The sequence below is a fragment of the Lepidochelys kempii genome, chromosome 7 (assembly GCF_965140265.1).
Source record: "Lepidochelys kempii isolate rLepKem1 chromosome 7, rLepKem1.hap2, whole genome shotgun sequence".
In the NCBI taxonomy this organism is placed as follows: Eukaryota; Metazoa; Chordata; order Testudines; family Cheloniidae; genus Lepidochelys; species Lepidochelys kempii.
Window position 1 is genome coordinate 62458658 of NC_133262.1, and position 18948 is coordinate 62477605.

Sequence of the window (18948 nt, forward strand, 5' to 3'; positions counted from 1 at the left end):
TACTACAGATTTTTTAGAAATCTATTTTAGTTTTACCCTAATTATGTGTGAATATTTTTTTCATTGTATGGGATTAAAGAGCCAACTACTTCAGCAAGTTTCATAATAGATCATAATAATAAGTTGGCTTTAACATTTTTTCTTGTGGGGATGCAGAAAGATCAATGTCTGTGGTGCCCTAGGTCATGATCAATACTTTTAATAAAACTTCCTTTTTTAACCTTTGTATGGTTTTGCTTTTATTAATGAGCTTGTGTTTCAGTTTCAGACCATTAATGGCTTTCTGATAATGTCATACTGCCCAAGATGAAGGCCAATTTGAACTTATAACTCTAGTATCAGTGAGTAAATCCGTTGTCTCTGTGGGCTTAGATGTGTTAGAAGACATGAGTCTGAACACATCATGAAGCACTGCACTCTCGAGCTCAAAGTTAAAAACCTTTTGGGAGGATGGCAAATTAGATTTTTACAAATCTTATGGATCTTGTACTCTAGTATTGTTGGTAATCGCAAGTAACTACTGCAGCCTTGACCACTCTTCAGTTAAGTAAGGGTATTAAACTTTCCACAATGACATTGTGTGACCTTATACTATGCATTTTCTAAGTTCTTTTTGGAATAAGGTGACAGACACCTTTTGCTCATTTTTTCTTGGCTGCCTGTAGATGTTAGGGGGCAGGGTCTAGCAGCATGCTATTGAAGTTTGAAGTGTAAGATGGAATACATGCAAAAAATATGAAATTCTTTGAAAACTTCATTGACGTCAATGGAAATCCTATTAACTTTAGTGGGGATTGTTTATGGTGGTAAAGAACTTACAACAAAATGTTCATTTGTACTTAATTACTGCAACTGCTGCATTCATCTTTGTATGTATTGTATCTTGTCTGCATCCTCTGGTTCACTTCTCATATTCACCTGCAAGTTCATCAGTAGAGAACTTTCTATATATTCAAAGGTTTGGTAACACATTTTACCTTAGGGTATATGCTTTGTAGTCTCTTACAAATGAGGTGGAGAGAGAACTGGACACTTAGACCAGTGGCACCTTGGGAGCACATTTTATGTAGAGGAGTCTTTTTTCCAGAATTTTGGAAGTCTTAGCCTTGTTATATTTGATAGCAGATCACTTCATAACAAATCATCACAAAGGAGTTAGAACAGCAGTCTCTGCTGGAAGTTTCCCTACAGACTCCAATTTAGAGGCTTAAGTTCCCATCTTGTGATTATAGTTGAGTGAGCATTGTAGGAAAGTTCAAATTGTAGCTATCTGTGTCGTGCTTTTGCTGTAGATGACAGAACTTACATTGTCAGTCCTCTAATCTTCACAAGCTCAAATAGTCACCATAAAATTATTGTACAAAATAAGGATGTGTGGGTAGGAGGCATGTCTGTGACTCTCGGGGGAAACCCGCTGCAGGAAGTAGCTATCTGATCAGATGTTTCTGTACTGGAGAGGCCGTTCCCAGGAGGTACAGACTGTGGGAGGAGGGTGCCCAGACAGACAATGGGTTCTTAGTGCTAGGAAGGACAAGACAGAGATGGGTGGCTAGTAGAAAAAAATGAAAAAGATGGAGGAAATAGAGAAAGGAAATAGTTGGAGGGGACTTGCTTGACTGATTTTTGGGTCAGGAGTCTAGAGATAATTATTTGTATAGGGCACCAACATACCTAGGAGCTGGCATGAATATAAAAATAGTCAAGTGAGGGTTCACTCTACAAAGGGAAAATTGTCTAAAAGTGGGCTGGTGAGATTCTGTGGTTAGTGTGACTTAAAAGTTTCAATAGTAAATTTTCTTCTTTTCAAATAAAAGAGTGGGAATGACTTTAACTCCAATATTTGGAAATCAAACTCTGACCTTTGTTGTTCACGCAGCAGCATCAATAACCTTGAAACTGATGAGGTATATTTAAAGTACAATTTAGGTGTACACATGAATACCACAAGGAGAAGAATCTGCAGTTGATAATTAACATTTTGGTTGATCCTTTGTGAACCAAAGTAGATTCTTGCTCACTCTCTCCTATCTGTATGCATTCTACATTGCTCAGAGGAGTAAAATAAAGACTTATTTGTGTCAGTAAAGTAAGCAGATCTGTTAAATAAGAAGGACAAGAGACAAGGTGGGTGAGGTAATATCTTTTTATTGAAGCAACTTCTGTTTGTGAAAGAGACAAGTTTTCGAGCTCCACAGAACTTTTCTTCAGGTCTGGGAAAGGTATTCACAGTGTCACGGCTAAATACAAGGTGGAACAGATTATTTAGCATAAGTAGTTAACACATACTGTCTCTTGATTTCAGCAATAGAAGTTGGTCCAATAAAAACGATTACCTCACCCACCTTGTGTCTCAAATACCTGGGACAAACACGACTATGACAACACTGCAAACAACTGTTTGTATACAGTTAGTTTTATTGCCATACATGCAAGGTGATATAACAATATAATAATACTGATTGTTTTAAAAAGATACATCCAGTCATCCTGATGAGATTTAAAGTTACAGACATATTCATGTTGAGTTTACTTGACTTGATGTTTTTAGTTTTGTTCACTGCCCATTAACTGGGGGAGGGCAGCAAAAAGATGTTCTGTGAAGCCAAATATTTGTAGCACTTAAACTCTGACACTGTGATATTGCACTGTGAACCTGCATTGATGCTGGGCCAGGCATTGTGGCTAATAGCAATTGATCACAGGATGAAAGTGCAGAACTCCATTCCAAATTGTTGGCTTTAGAAATTTGATGAGTACCTTTTCTGATGGAATAAAACAAGTGCCACAAGCAATATCTCCTCCTCCATGCCTTCCCCCCCACCTCACAAGTTTCAGAATAGTGTTTGTACAATGTATTGTTGTCAGTGACAACTGGACAAGAATTTTTAGGAGCAGTTGGCTATCAAAGAATGGCAAATTTAAAGGTTATGCAAATTGTGCCAGTACAGCCCAGCTTGTTTCAGACCTCTTTTCTCTATTATCATATCAATCGAGGCAGCTCATAGTAGACAAAGCAAGGTTATGGGAACCACCTAGAGCATCATGCATCATTAAACATCAATGCAGCATACATGAACATCTGCAATGTCGATTTTATTAACGGAGGGTATAGGGGAAGGCGATAAACAGCTTTCTTAGTCACTTAATTGTAAGAAATTTAATATCCTAATGCTTGCATTGTTTATCAACAGCATGTACATCAATAATTATGTAAATATAGTAGGCTAGATTACAATACCTATTGCTCACTGTTAATCACTACACAAATATGAACTTCCATCTGTGAGCACTTAAACACGTCAGTTGCACTAATAGTGCAGTTCTCTTTTAATGTTCCTTGGCTTGTGGGATGGAAGTATTTATGTGTCTCTTACATTGACATTTTTCTAGCTGGTGCATGAAGATTCTTTCTTGGATGTCCTATTAGCCTGGGCATCTTAGAAACTTCAAAAATCATGCAAGGATTTTTATTTAAGATTTAATAAAGGTGGGAAAGAGAGGGGGAAGCCATTAAGGAGTCCCTGTGTGTGCACCCAAAATTTGGAAACATGAAACAAAAAGTGTCAAACATTTGTACTAGAAATCTATAGATTGTGGGGCAGGCTTTTAGGATAGGGGATAGAAAATGAAAGCAAGTGAGGCTGTGGCCCCAAATGACTTGGAGGAAACTGGTATAGCAATTAAAATCTATTAGAGAGCAAAGAGTACAGTAAAGAGGGGGAAAGAAGTTGGCTACTTAAACCCAGATTGCAAGGCAATGGCCAGAGATTGGAACCACACCCCTAGATGGCACAACAGTGGCAGCTGGCAGCCCTGTTTTGTTAGAAAGGCTGTCATTGGTGAAATTCCCTATGCTTCTTACAAATGCTGGAGTTGTTTAGCCAGGTGACAAGAGGCCTGCCCATAAAAGGGTAAAGGTGGGTGGAAGTACTCCTCTTCCTGTTTCGTCCTGCATTCCACTGAAAGCGAAACAACTATTTAACCAATAAAATCAGAAAAAGGAAGCTGGTGAATGGAGGAGTAAAGTAATACAAGCTCAAAGATCAGGTCCAACAAGTTCACTCAGCAGAAAAATGGTCTAAACTTATCCTGTTTCCAAGAAGCCTTGTTCTTTCCTCAGCACCTTGTACTAGCCCTAAGTTACTGCTCACAGTGAGTAGCAGGCTCCTGTTACATTTGCTTTTTATATGGAAAAAGAAAAAAGTCTTCAAAGTTTTTGTTGGCATAAAAATCCAAAATATGTGCTCAAAATGTAGGCTACGTTCAGCTGCAGGGAAACCTACAGATGAATGCAGAGTCAACAGTAGTTGTCTCTGCAGTCAGTAGAATTCAACTGGTGGCAAAGAAAGGTGAAAAGAAATATGTTAGAAAAAGAAAGGTGAGTCAAATTATGAACAGGGTTGGATGAAAACTGTGTGCAAATGTAAACTTGGCAATTTGGTAGTTCATTTTGTTTCCATACCCTAAAGGATAGTTTTTATTAGTCTAAAGTGCGTGTTTGACATATTTAAATTCAAAGATTCAGAGTTCATTTCAGTTGTTTTTTAAAATTAGATACTGTTCATAAATAATCATCAAATACATCCTCTATGATGGATGGATTAAAAAGCAACACATAATTGTCTTTTTCCACCATCCTTTCCTCATCTCAAGATGTAAGTGATATGTTCTATTTCCTTCCACAGGTATGAAAACAGAAAATTTGGCCCTGTAGCAGTCCATGAAGTAATATTCTGCTTTAAACAGCAGACTTTGTTTCCTATCTTTTTTCCTTTTCATTCAGAATAACTAGTAGTTGCAACAGAACAGGGTCTGTAATCCAAAAAGAGTTGTATTTATTTTTATCGTTTTTGCTAGAATGGTCACAACTCGAGCTTTCTTTAATATGCTTGTGAAAGTTGTGATTTTGGGGGTGTTTTTAAAGCTCAAAATACATGATCAAAGGGTTAAAAAGATTTTTTTTTATTTTTTTTTTTTAAATATAAAACTCTAGGATGCAGCTAATAGTATGGTAGTAAAACCCTGAAGGAAGAGTGAGTAAAAGTGACAGGCTGTGGTACAAACTCGACACGGTTCTGTAAATGTGGATGATGGAGATTTTTAATTTATGCCTTCTAACTTGATTATTGTGGTTTTGTCAAGCAGCCTGTTTTTATAGCTTCAGGTTTTACTGTAAATGATAGTGGTGCGTGCACTATAAATCCTCTTGTGTTACCTTTATGAGTGCGTATATCCTACAGCCATGCTTTAAAGAGCTTGCTATGCAAACATACGATTCAAGTGCTCTTCCTAGAAACTGTCTGTCAAACTGTTGTTATAATAACTGCATCATAATGAGTCCTGTTCACTATGTAGGAAATAATTTATAAACTAAATTTATAGTGTTGCATAATTTACATTAAACTGTATGTGTAATTATTTTGAACTGAGTAAATCCTATACATTCAGTTTACAGCTGTAATTAAGTAATATCATTTTGATACTAATTAGGTGATTCCAAAAGGATCATAGTTTTGTGTATTTAATTATCAAAAGAACAATAAACAACTAATTTAGGGTGAAAAAAACCTCCTTCATTTTGCACCAGATTCTGCTCTTAGTTACCATGGTGTAAATGTAGAGTATTTCCACCGAAGATAATGGAGTTGCTCCTGATTTTTATTGGGTGTATCTGAGAGCAGAATTTGGCCCTTTGAGATTAGCACAAATCTCAGCCCACACTGCACTTGCATCTTCTAATAGATATATAAAAGCTGTGAAAGCCTAGGAGAATCCACTTAATAAGCAAACTCCCATTCTGTTAAAAAAAAATCAGTCTAGAGAGATCTTAATTAAAGGCAACAGAGAATTTATAAATACAGAATGAGAGCAACAAAAATAGTAATTAAAAACCCTAGATCTAGCTTCTAAACAAAACTAGGAGAAATTAAAATCTCCAGGTAGAAATTAGGTATTTAAAGGCACTAATATAGGGTCACTCAAATTTTTCTCTCTTCTTCCTGAACTTTGTCCAAGAGAATGAAGTCTAATGAATAAAAAATTAGTCATGTGCTGGGGAAGTCTTTCTCTGATGCACTGATCATATTTATAAAATTAAATGTAAAATCTTCCAGAAGAAAAAGCTCCTTCAAGAGTGCTCTGTAGTGACCAAGGGCTCACTCCTTCCCTCCTACCCCGTGGTATGGAGTCTGCACAGGTAACTCAAGAAAAAAGGCGCAAAACGATTGTCTGCCCTTGCTTTCACGGAGGGAGGGAGGGAATGGGGGCGATATGTACCCAGAACCACCCGCAACAATGTTTTAGCCACATCAGGCACTGGGATTTCTACCCAGAATTCAAATGGGCGGTGGAGACTGCGGGAACTGTGGGATAGCCACCCACAGCACTGGTGGATCACAAGGGACATTTCACCAACATCAACGAATAGGGGGATAACTACCAAGGTAGCCCAGGAGGGGTGGTGGAGGAGAGAAGCACCAGGAGGGGTGATGGAGGAGGGAAGGACAAGGCCACACAGCACTTTAAAAGTTTAAAACTTTAAAACTTATTGAATGCCAGCCTTCTGTTGCTTGGGCCATCCTCTGGGGTGGAGTGGCTGGGTGGCCGGATGCCCCCCCCACCGCGTTCTTGGGCGTCTGGGTGAGGAGGCTATGGAACTTGGGGCAGAGGGCGGTTGGTTACACAGGGGCTGTAGCAGCGGTCTGTGCTCCTGCTGCCTTTCCTGCAGCTCAACCATACAATGGAGCATATTGGTTTGATCCTCCAGCAGCCTCAGCATTGAATCCTGCCTCCTCTCATCACGCTGCCGCCACCTTTCAGCTTCAGCCCTCTCTTCAGCCTGCCACTTACTCTCTTCAGCCCACCACCTCTCCTCCCGGTCATTTTGTGCTTTCCTGCACTCTGACATTGTCTGCCTCCATGCATTCGTCTGTGCTCTGTCAGTGTGGAAGGACAGCATGAGCTCAGAGAACATTTCATCACGAGTGCGTTTTTTTCGCCTTCTAATCTTCACTAGCCTCTGGGAAGGAGAAGATCCTGTGATCCTTGAAACACATGCAGCTGGTGGAGAAAAAAAAAAGAGACAGTGGTATTTAAAAAGACACATTTTCTAGAGCAATGGGTACACTCTTTCATCGTAAACCTTGCTTTTAACATTATATACTCAGCACATGTGCTTTCGTTACAAGGTCGCATTTTGCCTCCCCCCACCACGTGGCTAGCCCCTCATCCCTCCCCGTGGCTAACAGCAGGGAACATTTCTGTTCAGCCATAGGCAAATAGCCCAGCAGGAACAGGCACCTCTGAATGTTCCCTTAAGAAAAGCACCCTATTTCAACCAGGTGACCATGAATGATATGTCACTCTCCTGAGGATAACACAGAGAGATAAAGAACGGATGTTGTTTGAATGCCAGCAAACATACACTGCAATGCTTTGTTGTACAATGATTCCTGAGTATGTGCTACTGGCCTGGTGTGGTAAAGTGTCCTACCATGGTGGGTGGAATAAGGCTGCCCTCCCCAGAAACCTTTTGCAGCGGCTTTGGGAGTACATCCAGGAGAGCCGCGAATGCCAGGGCAAATTAATCCTTTCACATGCTTGCTTTTAAACCATGTATAGTATTTTAAAAGGTACACTCACCAGAGGTCCCTTCTCCACCTGGCGGGTCCGGGAGGCAGCCTTGGGTGGGTTCAGGGGGTACTGGCTCCAGGTCCAGGGTGAGCAACAGTTCCTGGCTGTCGGGAAAACCGGTTTCTCCGCTTGCTTGCTGTGAGCTATCTACAACTTCATCTTCCTCGTCCCCAAAACCTTCTTCCGTGTTGTCTCCATCTCCATTGAAGGAGTCAAACAACACGGCTGGGGTAGTGGTGGCTGAACCCCCCTAAAATGGCATGCAACTCATCATAGAAGCAGCATGTTTGGGGCTCTGACCTGCAGCAGCCGTTTGCCTCTCTGGTTTTCTGGTTGGCTTGCCTCAGCTCCTTAAGTTTCATGCGGCATTGCTTTGGGTCCCTGTTATGGCCTCTGTCCTTCATGCCCTGGAAAATTTTGACAAATGTTTTGGCATTTCGAAAACTGGAACGGAGTTCTGATAACATGGATTCCTCTTCCCATACAGCGATCAGATCCCGTACCTCCCGTTCGGTCCATGCTGGAGCTCTTTTGTGATTCTGGGACTCCATCATGGTCACCTCTGCTGATGAGCTCTGGCCAGCATGGCAAGCTGCAGGTGACCATTCAAACAGGAAATTGAAATTCAAAAGTTTGTGGGCCTTTTCCTGTCTACTTGGCCAGTGCATCTGAGTTGAGAGTGCTGTCCAGAGCGGTCACAATAGAGCACTCTGGGATAGCTCCCGGAGGCCAATACCGTCTAATTGCGTCCACAGTACCCCAAATTCGACCCGGCAAGGCCGATTTAAGCGCTAATCCCCTTGTCAAGGGTGGAGTAAGGAAATTGATTTTAAGAGCCCTTTAAGTAAAAAAAAAGGGCTTTGTCGTGTTGACAGGTGCAGGGTTAAATCGATTTAACATTGCTAAATTCGACTTCAACTCCTAGTATAGACCAGGGCTATGTGTAAATGGGAGCAACCTGGTGAAAATATGAGGGAAAACATAATTCTCTTCCTTTTCAAAATTAAATTACACTCAATTTTTTTTTTTTTTAATTTTGAGTTTCTCCCATTGATCCGGTGTAGACACTGTAAAAGGTCGACCTAAGCTATGTTGACTCCAGCTACGTGAATAACGTAGCTGGAGTTGTGTAACTTAGGTTGACTGAGCCCCGTAGTGTCGACCTGCCCATAGCATCATACACTAATACCAGCAATCAGGCACACTTACAACAATAAACAAAAGAAAGACTGGCAAAAAGACTAAACTAGTCAATAAAAAACAAATGAAGGTTTTGGTTTTCTGCTTAGTAAACAGTAATTCTTTCCTGGCGGTCAGCTATGTCTTCTTTTCCTAGCTTGCACCGCCATGCCTCTGAAACAAACAGGCTCTGGTTTTGTAGGTGACAAATAAGTAAATAAGTAACCTAATTTGTTTTTTAAAAACTAAAAGGTAAAAATTGGAAATCTTTTTATTTATGGTGGTTGAAATCATTGTGCTCTGAAGTTTCTGTGTGTGCATATTTACAAATATAAGGTCTGTCCACATAAATGTCTTAGGCCAGATTCACCACTATGTTACACTAGTTGTATGCTGGTGTTGCTTGACTGATTTCAGTGAAGCTACACTGTGGTAAAACTGGAGTAATGCAGTGGAAAATCAAGCCCTACATGTCTGAGCAGGGCTTGGGAAAGTGTATTTTGGGTCTTGGGTTGCTGTGACCCATCCATTCTCTCTTCAGGCCTGATTATGATCATACACTGGTATAATTCAGGAGTAACTCTATTATAGTCATTTGAGTTACTGTAGTGTAAAAACTGTACAAGTTCAGAATCAAGCTCTTCTTCTTTCATGTGTGATGCTTAAATCTTAACACTCTTTGCCTTTCCTCAGCCTCCAACCCCTTTCCTTGCTCAGACAGAGATCACAGGAAAGTGGTTTAATTCTGAATGCTACCTTATGTCTTTAGCAGCCATGCTGAATTAGGGGAGTTAGTTTTCTGGCAGTTCAGTGGATGCAGTTTCAGCTCCCACTGAAAAGCATGCCTAGCAGGCAAATGGTAGTTCTCTTGTGAACTTGGAAGGGCTTTTTCAACAGAATTCACTGCAGTTCTAAACTTTAAACATTGTGACACATGCCAGAAAAATTCCTCAGCCAGTTCTTCAGGGCACTTTTTCTTAGGAATATATATGTTTATATAGGTATATATTTCATCAGAGCCAGAATAAAGATAAAACTTTAGCATCTTCTGCTACCCTCCCCTGCTCCTCTGTCTGATATACATAATTATAGTGTTTTCTGTACCAGTCTAAACAAAACATAATAAGATTTAAAAAATGAAACAGAACTTCAGCTGTTAGCATCAGCAGTGAACTGGACAGAGAATGCCAAAGGGGAAGGAGCTCCCATACCTCCTGTAAAGAAAACACTTTGGGGTCTATAAAAAACATTCAAGACTGAGTCATTCATTAGTGCTGTTAAGTTTTGCAGTTCTTGCAACTAGATAGAGTCTGAGGCCATGTCTACACTACAAAGTTAAGTCGACTTAATGTAAGTCGACACTGAGTCTCCGATTTAAGCAAGTTGATCTTGCATGTTCACACTAGACTCATTGTGTCGGCCGAGTGCATCCTCACTAGCAGGGCTCTTATCGACACATGGAGCACTGCACTGCAGGTAGCTATCCCACAGTGCACGTAGCCAAGTGGAATTTTGGGTTGGGTTTACAATGCCTTATGGGAGCAAAATCTTGGCGTGGGTAGTTATGGGAACATAATGTTAGCCTCCCATGATGCACTTACCTCCCTCCCTGAAATCAACGGCAGACAAACCAAGCCTTTTTTGTAAGCCTTGGTTACCCGCACGGACGCTATAGCACGATAAGCCTGGACCCCACTCAGGTGTAAACTGTTGTTGTGAGCATTAAAAACACCTCATACCTTATCCTGCAATATTTACACAGCCAATACAGGAGCCGCCACGTGGAACAGTGTGACGCCATGCAAGCAGCCCTGCTGGAAGACATAGAGCAGAGCAATTTGCAGTTGCTGGCGACAGTCACACATCACCTTGACACGGTTGAGTGCCGTTTCTGGGCCTGGGAAACAAGCACTGACTGGTGGAACCACATTGTTATGCAGCTATGGGATGATGTGCAGTAGCTGCAGAACTTTTGAATGTGTTATGCCACTTTCCAGGAACTGTGTGAAGAGTTTTCCCCAGCCCTGAAGTGAAGCAATACTAAAATGAGAGTTGCTCTGACAGTGGAGAAGCAAATGGTGATAGCTCTGTAGAAGTTTGCAATGCCAAACTGCTACCGGTTAATGGGGCATCAATTTGGAGTGAGTAAATTTACCCTGGGATCTGTTGTGATCCACCATTGCAGGGCCATCAACGGACTTCTGCTAAGAAGGATAGTGACTCTGGGCAACGTGCAGGACATAGTGGATGGTTTTCCCACAATTGCGTTCCCGAGTTGTGGTGTGATAACAGGCGGAATGCATATCCCAATTTTGATACCACACCACCCTGCGAAAGAATACATAAACTGAAAAAGGTTACTTCTCAATGATGATGCAAGCGCTGGTGGATCACAGGGGCCATTTCACCGACATCAACATGGGATGGTTTGGAAAGCTGCATGATGCGCACATCTCTAGGAACACAGGTCTGTTCAGAAAGCTGCAAGCAGGGACTTTCTTTCCAGACTTCAAAATAACCATTGGTGATGTTGAAATGCCAGTTGTGATCCTGGGAGATGCAGCCTGCCCCTTGCTCCCATGGCTCATGAAGCCATACACAGGCATCCTGGAAAGCAGTAAGGACCTGTTCAACTGTAGGCTGAGCAACTGCAGAATGGTGGTGGAATGTGCCTTTGGACATTTAAAAGGTCACTGGTGTTGTTCGCTTACTAGGTTAGACCTCAGTGAAAGCAATATCCCCATTGTTATTGCTGCCTGCTGTGTGCTCCATAATATCTGTGAAACAAAGGGAGAAAAGTTTACAGTGGGAGTGGGGAGTTTAGGCGGATCGCCTGGCAGCCTATTTTGAGCAGCCAGGCACCAGAGCAATAAGCAATGAGCCAGAGTAATATGACACTTACGTATACTGTTCCTTACCAAACTGTCCCCTCCAGTGCATTTTCTCCCCTGTAAACACCACCCCCACCAACCACTGTGCTGAATGAATAAAGAGCCTTTTCTCCTCAATCTGTTCAGTTTTTTTATGCGCGCACACACAGAGATGGCAAAAAAAAAAAAGTAAGATAACCTGGGGTAAAAGGGCTGATAACATTCTGGGCGGGAGAAACAAGGAAAGCTTGCTTACAGATGCACTGCAATAACAATCAAAGGTGTGGGAATGGGTGCCTTCTAGTCCTTTTACCCTCCCCTGGTGTTGAGTGAAAGGGATACCGAATTCTTTCCCCTTCCCCCTATACGATGTTTGGGGAGTTGGATGTAGAACTGGGCGATGATGGCAGCAGGTTCAGCATAGGCTGCAGAGGGACTCTGGCATCCAACTGCCTTTCTTGAACCTCAATCAGATGTCTCAACATATCTGATTGCTCTTTCATAATCTGTAGCATCTCTTCCTGCATGGCATGCTTGTGTTCCCTGAATGCTCTCCTGTCCTCCCTGTCCATGTCCAGGTTCTTGGACAGTGTAATACTCCATGCTCTGAGCTCCATCTTGTCACTCTCAGAGGCGTGCATTAACTCACTGAACATGTCTTCCTGAGTCTTCTTTTTCCACCTTCTAATCTGGGAAAGTCTCTGTCCCAGTGTGGAGGATGCACCAACGGACAAGGTTTCAGCTGCAAGGAATACAAAGCACAAGGGTAGCATTGACAGTGCATACATAGTTTCTGGTGCAAGGTTAATTATTTTCTTTAAAAAAAAACCCACGTCACAATACACTTCACTGCAAGCCACACTGACATCACAACTGGTGGCTATTGCAAGAGTCAGTTTTCTACTCCAGCCTTGGTGAGCAAGGCCATGAGGCATGGGTAAGACATCTTGTGGTGCTGCTTTTGTGAAGACATCATTTGGATCACAGGTTGGAACTTGAGAAAAGCCCCCTGTCCCCTAGCAATCTGAATGGTCCTTGAGGACAGGCACCAGTGTAAAGCCCCACAAATATTTTTTTACAAAAGTGGCACCGGGTGAGGGGGGGAAGAGGGAGACAAACAGGAAGCCTCCACCCACCCCCCTTTTTTACAGTGCTGCTTGCAATACACGGTGATCTCTTACAACCACGGCATGTTTGGGAAAGCGTGGTTGTGTGACCCAGATGTCCCCAAATGGGGGACGGACTATTTGTTGAATTGTTTGCAGTTTAAGGGCTAGCATTCAAAACTCTCCCCGTTTCCCCTAGGTGACCCTATGCGATATCACTCTCATGAGGGTAACAGAGGTGGCAAGGGAGCAAATGCTGCAAGCGTCTGGGAATAGACCCAGTCCTTATGCTGCAGTGCTGTGTGCTGCAGTGATGCCAGCAGAGTTAATACTGGAGTGGTGTGGGAAAGTGTCCTATAGTGGTGGACGAAATAAGGCAGCCCTCCCCAGAAACCTTCTACAAAGGATTGCAGAGTACCTTCATGAAAGCTTCCTAGAGAGCTCCATGGAGGATTCCCGGACCATTGCCATGCACATAAAAAGTCTTTTTCGGAGAGCATCCTCTGTGTAGCTGGAGTGGCCACCGATACCCACTACCCCTACTTTTTTTGTTCATATTAAACATAAAAAAATAGCAGCATGAAATCCCTAAGGTTTGTTTGGAAATGTGTACTCACCAGAGATGCCTTCCCCGGCGTCACGTTCTGCCCACCAACTTGTCCTGTTAAGGGATGGGCTCCAGGGTTAAAAACAGTTCTTGGCTGTTGGGGAGAATGGATCCTCCGCATGCCAGCCTCACATTCTCCTCCTTCTCCTCCTCCCCTTCCTCGTCAACAATGTTGTCCTTTTTGTTGCTCAGGGTCACCTGGGGCTCCTGGGACATATCCATGGAGAGTTCTGGCATGGGGTGGGGTCGCCTCGGAGAATTGCATGCAGCTCTTCATAAAAGAGGCATGTCTGTGGGACAGAACCAGAACAACTGTTCACCTCCCTTGTCTTCTGGTACGCTTGCTGAAACTCCTTTATTTTCATGCAGCACTGCTGCGTGTCCCTGGTGTAGCCCTTCTCCCCTGTGCCCTGTGCAATCTTGGCATAGATGTCAGCGTTTCTTCTGCTGGATCGGAGCTCTGCCTGCATAGGCTCTTCTCCCCACACAGCAATAAGATCCACCACCTCCTTTATATTCCATGCTGGAGCACATTTGCAGCCTTGAGTCTCCATGATCAGCTGTGCTGTGCTGGCTCTCCACACTGATCAAACAGGAAATGAAAAGCCAAAAGTTCCTGGGGCTTTAACAGGGGACCGGCTGTTTCCTGTGTACCTGGCTGATGTGCAGTGGAGTTGAAAGTGCTCTCCAGAGTAGTCACAGTGGAGCATTATGGGACACCTCCTGAAGGCCAATTTATTCGATTTACACAATGCAGTGTCTACACTATCCCCATGTCAACCTGTGGAGGTAGAGTACAGAATGCCAAGGGACGTGCTGGCCTCCCTTCACGCAGCCTCCATTGGCCTGGAGCAGCGAACCGCGGCCTGTGGGAGCCATGATCGGCCAAACCTGCGGACGTGGCAGGTAAACAAACTGTTCCAGCCCGCCAGGGGCTTTTCCTGAACAAGCGGCCGACGGCTTTGAGAACCACTGCACTACACCATCCCTGTGGATTCTTTATAGCTTTGGGCATCTCTGGGCTGATATTGATATTGGTATGACAGTATCTACTTAATGTACATGATACTGGTTTCCTTTTTTCCTGTTGTGGAATACAGCAGTGACATTGGTGCCTACAGCACTAAAAACAAGAAAAAACATTATTACTGTACTAATTTAAAGGGTTTTTTAATTACCTCGATGTAAGGATGATGTGGAAGCCTAAACACTGTTAGGTTCTTTTTCACCCTTCTTTGGAGTGGGTTAAGAATTCAGGTTCTGCTCTGCTGACTTGGAGTTGATTCCGAATACTTCTCTCACTTCTCTCCACCACAGCGGCCCAGAACCATTTATATATTTCTGGGCTTAAGTTAATATCTTCTTTCTATTTTTTTCTGTCCTTTCTTTTCCTCTCCTTTCCTTTCCATCTGGATTTGGCCCCTGATCTAAAGAAAATTGTGTGGGGGGTTGCAGGTGGGTTCTGTTTCACAGTTATTGTTTTATAAAAAGTTCAGCTTACAAATGAAAAATGAATGTGTCCCAGCTTGTCAGCATCTGTATAATCAATATCTGCCCATGTATCTAAAGATTATTATTTTAGGAAGCAGCTAGACAATACTATGGCATTTTAAACTCCCTTTTTTAAAAAATGAGAAGTTAAGGGCACTTGGACATGTTGCCTTTAAGAGTTCTGTTACAGGTAATTAAATATAAGTTTACACATTTAATTTACCTCTAAGAGCAAGAGAGACTAGTAAATGACCCAGTTAAGAAAAGTACTCAGCCTAATTGGATGTAATGATTGTTTGCTAGTGTTTATTACTGTACTACTACAAGCAGACGTATAATCTGTGATTCTAATTTGGTTTAGAGGCAGACCTGTGGTACTCGAAGCTACCATCAGTGTTTCAGCTAGCATCATGAAACTGGCTATATTTATTTGGCAACTTTAATTTCTGTGTGTATTAGGGTGGGAGGAAGAATGTTTTTCTGTCAATATTGTTCTGCAGCATTACCTCCAGGCTCTGTTTTACCTGCAAAAATATTGTTTGGGTGGATACATTAGTGTACATATTTTCTAAGGAAAAAAGATAGGTCCTATATGCATAATGCAACAATTAATAACAGCTAGGATTTACCACTGAACTGACTTTGACTAAGGTTGTGTGTTATAAAGGTGTCTTAAGCACAGGAGGCCACTACATTAGAGCCTGATTCTGGTCATGCTTACATCAGTGTAAATCAAGTGTTGAAGTTAATGGAACTTTATCAGTGTGAAACTAGTGTGAGATCAAGCCCTAAGACTCTAGCTTTCAGTGATATTCATTACCAAATTTTGCTTAATTATTTACACCTGCTGTAACTCTCACTCACACACAATCCTTAACTTCCAAGAAGCAACATAGAGAGGGTGCCCTGTATTTGAATGTGTTTACCATAGAAGAGGTTTGTTGCTTAAAAATAGCACGCTGGATTTTATGCCCAGAGGAGTAGCACTTGGATTTCAAAATACTTATGTAATTATTCTTTATTTCATAAGCTGTCAGAATGATAAATGAAATCAGAACTGACTTTGAAAAGCAAGGTCATTTGATGACCAGTGCACTTAGCCAAGGTGTCCCTGTGTTCACTATGATGGATTTGGGAGGTTTATAATATAATATATCACACATGAAAACGAAGTTAAAGTAACATTAAACTCACAATAGCAAGGAAATTCAGAGTGGAGGCTTCTGGTTCAGCCTTAATTCACCCCATTGTTCCTGGTTATTACAGGACCTGCACAGTGGTGGATGATGTTAGATATCACATATCCTGCTGCATGGGCATAGCAAAGTGAATTAAGCCTATTTACTTCATTTTGTGTGAGTTAAAGATAGATCCTTAATGTTACTTCAGTGTATTTTAAATGTGTGTTATTGTTATCTGCCGATGGTAACAAAAGTAGTCTGATACTGATCAGAAGTAGTCTGATACTGTAGGTCCAAAAGAGTGATTAAATTCTGTTGTGGCAACAGACATTTGCACAGAGAAAGTTTTATAATTTGCTGTATTGAACATGTGCAGTATGTAAGAATATCAACTTCTTTTCAAAGTAGTACATGCTGCAAAACCAGACAAACTGTTTCTGAACCCTCAGCATCCTGACTCAACCCACTTGAAAACATATAAAGTTATAGAAGCAGGAAGAACAGACTGGATGACCCATTTAAAACTGAAAATTGTGAGAGTAAAGCAGGTTTATATCATATCAGCTGAAGTCATTGGTGCATTTATTTTTTAAAATAATTCAGAGTTTCCTACTATTATATCTGATACAGAATGAATAGCATAGAAATGTATAAGTCCAGTACTTAAGAGTACTACAGGCAGCTTAGGGAAGGACTCAGGAGGAGAGAAGTGAGGAGAAAGAGAAGATGGTGGTGGGAGTTCTTTCATTCACGTGAGTTTGCTTAAATACAGAATCCTGTTTAATCTTGATCCTTGCCTGTTTAGCTTATTCAAGTACAACATTTGTGCATTATGTCTTTTCTGTGCACATACATATACATTCATACACATACACAAACAGCTGTGTATGCACATATACTTTATATGGTACATCTGTGTGTGTATATCTGTTAGGGGAAAGGAAATCTGCAGAAGGCCACAACAACAAAACAAACTTCTTCATTGTAATGTGTCTTTTAACAGGTTTGTCATTTTATGGATTGTTTTTGCATAAGCTAGAACAAAATATGTTATACTTCCTTATCAGGTGGTTGACTGCACTCTGCTCTCCCTGCAGAGTTCAATACAAAACCTGTATTCCTTGATTTTCAGTTCAAATGAATCCTGTTAAAGTACTATCGGGGTGAAACGCTTAGCTCTTGAATACCATAATGCAACAGCATTTAAGTCACGTTTCTAAATAGCTTTATAAATGAAATAGAGAGGATGCACAGAGTACTGACTAAAACCTGTTCTTTAACTGGAATATTCTTAGATTTTTTTCGTTACCCTTTTCCTTTTTTCCTTTGCCTTTCACTGATGGTTGTTGATAACACTCCCCTCCCTTTCTGGTGGGCCAGCCAACAGTTCCCTCTGGAGGTACCATCATTATATCTGCCTGGTTTACTTAATAGCAGATGGCGAAGAGCAGTAGAGCTGGTACACTGCACTTCACAGAAACCAGGATCCTTCTGGTACCTCTGTAACACACACACAGGCTCCTGGTTTGAGACTGTTAATTCTGTGTTTGCTTCCCAACCTGAGATGCTTTGTTCATGACTGTGTATTGGACAAGTACTCTGTGTATGAACCATTTTATGATCTGCTGTGTAGCTGGGTAATGAAAAGACTAAACACCTGAAATTTTTGCGTATTGCAGGGACTATTTGTCATGTTACTTCTATTTTTATCAAAAATTAAAGGGTGAAGACAGCTCTGATAGTTTTCAGTGTTGCTGGCTGACAGGCAATTTTTTTAACTATCTGCCAAAGGAAATCCATTTGCTGAGACCATTTTAATGCACACTGAATACCAGAGGCAGAACTTCCATTGGCTCTATTACAGGGGTAATTTACACTTTAACAAGGTATTGTGACAAAGTAGTCATTATCTTTTTATCACGTCATTATGACATTACCACCTGGAAAGCCCCAGCTGATTAATTAGTGGCATATATTAAATTTATAACCCTAGATTGCTAAAGTTATCATATGTAAGTGGTGTAATTATGTTCAGTTGTAGTGTGTTGGTGAATTGGAGGTGCAGATGCTCTAGATCCATCTGTTGAAATAGTTTTTATGGGTGCCAGTAGAGGATAGAGAGCTTCAGGGGAGAGAGACTAAAAAAAACCACTAAGGAAGAAGGCTGAGGTCACTGGACATTTTGAAACCACATCTACTTTGGCTGCAAATTCCTAGGGTCCATCCTCAGACACATTTTCAAATGAGATGCAGTTTCAAAGTATTTTACTACCCCAAAACGTATTAGCTTTCCCCTTGTATCTTACATTTTTATTATTTCACATTTATTTTGGCTTTTCTTACGCAGATACTTGTAGGTCCTCCCTATTGGGCTTGTTACTTCCTGAGGCCTTGACTGTCTAGTCTAGAGGTTGCATCAGCTGTCTGCAGCTGACAGGAGGTCCTGGTTTTGGCAGGATGGATTTTTCTCCATCTCTCTTTTCATCTGTCTCTGCATCTTCTTGTGTTTTTCTGTCAGTTAGTTTGACCACCCATACACATGTGTCCATATGGTATATAAATTGACATGTAAACTAAATGTGTGATCCTTTTGGTCCAAATTGAGTTGTTGAGCACTGACATTCACATGTTGATTGTTTTATTTTGCAGTGAGGTGTTTCAAATTTGTTTCCCAAATTACTAATGTTTTCTTTTCCCCTACTCTTGTAGAAAATGAAGTGACTGCTTTCCCAGTCTTAGACAGTGACCAGAGTGAAATCATTGATACCAATGGAGCTGGTGATGCTTTTGTTGGAGGTACTTATTGCTTTCTTTATTCTCTTATTTGGAGGTTAGACGTTTTTCCCCCTATTCTTGATGGAATATGCATTTTTCAGTCTAGA

The 18948-nt window shown here is 41.5% G+C and overlaps 1 protein-coding gene across 7 annotated transcripts in view; it reads left to right on the top strand.

Moving 5' to 3' along the window:
- The window catches only part of ADK (adenosine kinase), a 542347-nt gene that overhangs the window by 488648 nt on the left and 34751 nt on the right, over nt 1–18948 (top strand). For 6 of the 7 annotated variants that reach the window (XM_073353161.1, XM_073353156.1, XM_073353159.1 and 3 more), the window contains one exon: nt 18776–18862. In XM_073353161.1, coding sequence (XP_073209262.1) covers nt 18776–18862 — 87 coding nt within the window. Of the gene's footprint in view, nt 1–17788; nt 17953–18775; nt 18863–18948 lie in introns of those variants that run through there. The other variant, XM_073353162.1, reaches the window with a different exon arrangement.